Source organism: Pyrus communis, chromosome 8 (genome assembly GCF_963583255.1).
Source record: "Pyrus communis chromosome 8, drPyrComm1.1, whole genome shotgun sequence".
NCBI classification, from domain to species: domain Eukaryota; kingdom Viridiplantae; phylum Streptophyta; class Magnoliopsida; order Rosales; family Rosaceae; genus Pyrus; species Pyrus communis.
The window spans coordinates 699,794-705,793 of NC_084810.1; the positions used below are offsets into that span (position 1 = coordinate 699,794).

General features: G+C 41.8%; 1 protein-coding gene across 1 annotated transcript; it reads left to right on the plus strand.

Moving 5' to 3' along the window:
* Positions 1-2,998: 2,998 nt before the first annotated feature.
* Positions 2,999-6,000, plus strand: LOC137741568 (endoglucanase 17-like). The gene is made up of 7 exons (XM_068481263.1): positions 2,999-3,469; positions 3,598-3,804; positions 3,916-4,116; positions 4,203-4,457; positions 4,580-4,688; positions 4,794-4,957; positions 5,385-6,000. Exons 1-7 carry the CDS (start codon positions 3,212-3,214, stop codon positions 5,715-5,717), a joined length of 1,527 nt encoding a protein of 508 aa, XP_068337364.1. The 5' UTR covers positions 2,999-3,211; the 3' UTR covers positions 5,718-6,000.

The following is a 6,000-nucleotide window of genomic DNA, read 5'->3' on the forward strand; positions in this document are numbered from 1 at the left end:
CGTCGGTGCATGTCAGCGGTAGTAGTACTAGATGATAGAAATGATACTTCCTTCTATGTGTGAACTCGATTTGGATTGATGGGCTGCTATTGGTATTATGTGAATTAGGGATCAGAATTTAGAAGAAGTCATCGTATTTCTCAATAAAAGTGTGTTCCATCCCAAAAACTAGAACTAGTACATATATATGGAAAGGGATCTTCCTTCCACCAAATTCACTAAATCCATCAATCCGGATTCTTGAAATTTGATCCAACGACTAATAACATAAGTCCTTTTTAAAAGTTATAATAACTTTAGTAGTTGTGTCACATCCCGACTCGGGGTGGGTCACTTCCCGAACCCGCTCCACCACCGTAACACGATATTGTCCGCTTTGGGCTTACCATTCCCTCACGGTTTTGTTTCTGAGAACTCAGAGCAACTTCCCAGTGGGTCACCCATCCTGGGAATGCTCTAGCCCCCTTCTCGCTTAACTTCGGAGTTCCTATGGAACCCGAAGCCAGTGAGCTCCCAAAATGCCTCGTGTTAGATAAGGATGGGAATATACTTTTAAGGATCACTCCCCTGGGTGATGTGGGATGTCACAATCCACCCCCCTTAGGGGCCCGATGTCCTCGTCGGCACACCACGACCAGGGTTAGGCTCTGATACCAAATTGTCAAATCCTAGCCTGGGGCAGAACCCTTCCCGGGCCCGCTCCACCACTGTAGCACGATATTGTCCGCTTTGGGCTTACCATTCCCTAACGGTTTTGTTTTTGGGAACTCACGAGCAACTTCCCAGTGGGTCACCCATCATGGGATTGCTCTAGCCCTCTTCTCGCTTAACTTCGGAGTTCCGATCGAACCCGAAGCCAGTGAGCTCCCAAAAGACCTCATGTTAGGTAGGGATGGGAAAATACTTTTAAGGATCACTCCCCTGAGTGATGTGGGATGTCACAGTTGCATCAAATTTCAAGAGCTCAAATTAATGAATTTGATGGATTTGGTGAAAAAGATATTCAGATCCCTTTCCCATATATGTATTTATGCATGGGACGGATGGGGCTTTGTTGACAACTTTTCTCCGACAGCATATTTCATTTAAATATCCATTCCGAAGAACCCAACTTTTATAGGTTCATCAACTTTTCTGAATCTCTGGTCTGACTGTAAATTTAGATTCTAACAGTATGGGCAACTGGAGCATAGTTCAATTGTAACTTGTATGGTATTGGCAACTAGAGCATAGTTCAATTGTAACTTGTATCGTAAGGGCAACTGGAGCATGGTTCAATTGTAACTTGTATCGTAACCATAGGAATTGAAACAAAGTTCAATATCACTTTATCGTATAATAATATTTCACTTATTCCTCATTTCACTGTACAATAAGAATAATTCATACTATTCGTTCTCATTATCATCGTTTAAAGATATTTTCTTTAAAAGATTCTCTCGATTTGAAGATTGTTTTGTCATCTATATTGTTCGAAGAAATTGACGGTTCATCATGAAATTACTACTTATTATCATAAGTGTAAATTTGTTCGGCACATATAGGTGACAAAATAGTCTCAAAATTGAACAAATCATTCTAGCGATAATTTTCAAGGAATGATAACGGGAATGACGATTATGATTATCCTTACAATCTAGTGAAATGATGTTAGTGTCCTCCTCTCCGGAAATGAAAAGTATTGTCCTTTATTATTTTTTGAAACAAAAAAGCAGTTATCAAGTACTCTCTTAATTAATTAAGTATATATAAACATATCCAAGCTAACTAGAGTAAAGTACTCACCATATGTACTCAAATCCGAAACTCATTATTTATAAATTAGATTAGGTTAGGTTAGAATATGATTCTTATGATCAATATCTCCAAGGTAGTAAATTTTGTTTCTTAAACTAGCTGCATAGCTACCTTGGTGTAGCTTCAATGATATTTGTCTGTTTGGATGGAGATCCATTTCGGATCTCTTTGTTCATAGCTCGCAGACCGAGAGATCTAGTCACTCAATTTTAATCTTACGGTTATGGCCTCCATTAGTCCATCACACTGACCTACTTCAAAAAAATCTAAAAATTTGAACGATCTGAATCTTTTTTTTTTGAACAGTCTGGATCTCTCGGTACGCGGCCTCTAAACACAAAGGTTCACAGTGGAACTCAATCCAATGTGTTTTAGCTTTGGTAACGACATGGTCATAAATTGCAAGTACTTCCCCCAAAAAAATTACTTCATAAGGTATTCTTGATGTGAGAAAATCAAAGTAGGAGTCTTTTAGTATCCAAAGCCCAAAGAATTTGAGAGCATTTCTGGTACATTTTGCATCTGATGCCTATTGCAAACAATGGGTGATAGGCTTTGAGATTAAGGTTAAAGGAAAGGTACTTGTCATAAGTTCAAAAAACAAAACGACTCAATGAACTTGTACTGTAATTTCTTGATAAGTAAGTAAACACCCAAAAAGAGGTTATTTCAGCATCACTGCAAATATAGAGGAAATCCAGAAAAAAAGAGATAAACTTACATATATTCAAATTTTGTTGTGTTAGATATCTCAAAGACTCAAACGATTAGGCACCGTTGTGCATTTTAAATTTATTGGTTTGTGTATGTCATTGAGATCTTATTTCAAACCAATAATGCAATGTTGTGGAGGAAAGTCAAACCGCATGTCATTGCATTATTTATTTAAGATACATACACAGTGGCGTACCTGGTGTAGATAAGTCATTCTTCATGTGACAAATCTCGTTCATAAATATAGAGGGAAACTACAGAAGAGTAGAGAAAAACTTATGTGAATGACAGTATCTCAAGTCAATTATATTGTGCCAAACATTTTAACCTTTTTAACATGATAATGTATTATTAGTTTGAATACAGCTACAATGACATTTCGTTGTAAAGGGAAAGGGCATGCACGTTGCAGTGATTGCACAATGAACCAATACAAAGGCAAAAGTGCCTTACAAGATAATCCAATTTTAATTGACACAAAGCAAAAGCCGTTATTGGAGGATGTGGAGAGTTAACTAAGATTAAGACCTAGCATGGTTAAACAGAGGAGGCCAGCAGCTTGCAGCCTTTGCAGTTTATAAATACAGAGGGAGGAGAGAAGGAAGAGGTGTCTGCTTCTTCTCACTGCGGCCTTGCAGGTTGGCCGTTGGCTTGTTAGTTGGCCTGCATTGTTTTTTCTTCTACTTTTACTTCCCAAAAAATGGCTTTCTCTTCCACACTTGGATTCCTCCTCCTCTCTTGCTCCACCACTCTCCTCCTCCTCTGCAATGCCAACCCCATTCCTGGCTACCACCGCAACCCAATCTACCACCACCATCTCTCCGCCAGCCACGACTACAGAGATGCCCTCACCAAGTCCATCCTCTTCTTCGAAGGCCAGAGGTCCGGAAAGCTCCCTCCTAACCAGAGGGTTTCTTGGAGGAGAGACTCTGGCCTCTCCGACGGCGCCGCCGCACGCGTATGCTGAAACCCACATTTTCTTTCCATTTTCCCGGCCTTTTCTCTTCTTGGTTTCGATATGTACCTCAAAATATGAAGTGGGCTTTTACCATTTTACTGATTTCTGTGAGATTTTTTTAAATGCAGGTTGATTTGGTTGGAGGATACTACGATGCTGGGGACAATGTGAAGTTTGGGTTTCCCATGGCTTTCACCACCACCATGCTCTCATGGAGTGTGATCGAGTTCGGCGGGTTGATGAAGGGAGAGCTTCAGAATGCTAGGCAGGCTATCCGGTGGGCCACCGACTACCTCCTCAAAGCTACCGCGCACCCAGGCACCATCTATGTTCAGGTATTTTATTCCCCCACCCAAGCCATTGTTTCACATTTCTCTGCTTTTTTCCCCCATTTTTTTTCTCAGAAATTACTAATTTCCTGAGGCGTTTTGTGGTAATTTTTGCAGGTTGGTGATGCGACCAAGGACCATGCTTGTTGGGAGAGACCAGAAGACATGGACACCCCAAGAACCGTGTTGAAGATTGACCAAAACACCCCTGGTTCTGAAGTTGCAGCTGAAACTGCTGCTGCTCTCGCTTCTGCCTCATTGGTCTTCAGAAGATGTGACCCATCTTACTCCAAGCTTCTGCTCAGGAGGGCCATGAGCGTAAGTTCAAAAAACCCAACTTTAAACTCCAACCAAAGAAAACAAAAAACCAAAATACCGAGATCACGTTTCGCTTCTGGTTCTAGGTGTTTGCGTTTGCCGATAGGCACAGAGGCCCTTACAGCATCGGATTGAAGAAGTTTGTGTGCCCCTACTACTGTGATTACTCTGGCTATCAGGATGAGCTTTTGTGGGGTGCTGCTTGGCTGCACAAGGCCACCAAAAATCCCATGTATCTCAGCTACATTCAGCTTAACGGTCAGATCCTCGGCGCGGCGGAGTTCGATAACACGTTCGGATGGGATAACAAGCACGTCGGAGCACGAATCCTTCTTTCCAAGGTCCCATTTTTCTCAAAAATTCCTTTTCGATATCAAATTTTCGTGCTCTCGGGGCTTCGATATTATAGTAAGTTAGAAAAAAACACTCCGACAACTATAACATGGGGGTTTTGCTTTCACAGGCATTCCTCGTTCAAAAGGTGAGGTCACTCCATGACTACAAAGGGCATGCAGATAGTTTCATCTGTTCAATCATTCCCGGAGCCTCTTACTCGGCCCAATACACTCCAGGTACTCTCTCTCTCTCTCTCCCTCTCTCTCTCTCTCTCTCTCTCTAAAAATCAAAGGCAGAGTGGTCCTGTTTATAACGGCTGGTTTTGGTGTTTTTGGATGCAGGTGGTCTTCTGTTCAAGATGAATGACAGCAACATGCAGTATGTGACATCCACCTCGTTTCTGATCTTGAGCTACGCCAAGTACTTAACCCATTCCCGCCAGGTGGTTTACTGCGGCGGCACCGCCATCACCCCAACGCGGCTCCGAGCAATTGCCAAGAGACAGGTATGTCGTGATCGAGTTCGGATTGGACAATGTTACTCGTAAATGTCATGTTAAAGACATTAATTTCTCTTGTTATACAAATTAATGTGAAAGTTAGAACATTGGTCCTAAATTTTGGTCTGATGGGAGCTTTGTTTGTAGTGAGTAGTGGTCCTGAACTTGTCACAACGTGAAACAATGACTATTCTGAGAAATTCGGTTACAACTTTCGCCTTTTGATTGTTCACATTGTAACGGGTTCGAAGAATACTTACGAATTTTCAATTTAAAAATTAAAGCTCGTTCAAAGACTAATATTCTAATTTTCTTTAAATTAATCAACTAAAGAATGATACTTACACAGAGTTTAAAGTTTAACTTTCAAGCAAGTGGACTTTGTCTTAATTAATCTCTTTTTAATCATGTTTATGTTAATGATTTTTATCAGGTGGATTATTTGCTAGGAGACAACCCAATGAAGATGTCCTACATGGTGGGGTACGGCCCAAGGTACCCACAGAGGATCCACCACAGGGGCTCATCCCTGCCGTCCGTCGCCGCACACCCGGCCAAGATCCAATGCTCGTCTGGCTTCAGCGTGATGAGCTCCCAATCCCCTAACCCCAACATCCTGGTGGGGGCAGTGATCGGTGGGCCCGACCAGAACGACAAGTTCCCAGATCAACGGTCAGATTACCAGCAGTCCGAGCCAGCCACTTACATCAACGCACCCCTCGTAGGAACGCTGGCTTATCTTGCCCACTCATTTGGCCAGCTCTAAGCTAAAAGCTAAAAGCTAAAAGCTGAAAGCTGCTTCTGAGATTCTCCTCCAAGTTGTTAGGTGTTCAAGTTCTTAGTTTAAATTAATTAATATTAAGCACTGCTTTTTAGTAGTAATTGGATGGAAAGTGCACGCGGTGATAGGGTCGAGAGGCAAAGAGCCCCAAACTACGAAGCACAAACGGTCAAGGTCTAGCTGGTTCCATATGTTAGGGTTCATGATTGTATTATTGATGTTGTAACTTCGTGACAGAAACGGAGTTTATATGTGAAAGTTTTATGGG

Coding starts and splice junctions, on each gene's coding strand:
- LOC137741568 (XM_068481263.1), top strand. CDS start 3,212: ATGGCTTTCTCTTCCACACTTGGATTCCTCCTCCTCTCTTGCTCCACC. Junction 4,117..4,202: donor TGCTCAGGAGGGCCATGAGC/GTAAGTTCAAAA, acceptor TTCTGGTTCTAG/GTGTTTGCGTTTGCCGATAG. Junction 4,458..4,579: donor CACGAATCCTTCTTTCCAAG/GTCCCATTTTTC, acceptor TTGCTTTCACAG/GCATTCCTCGTTCAAAAGGT.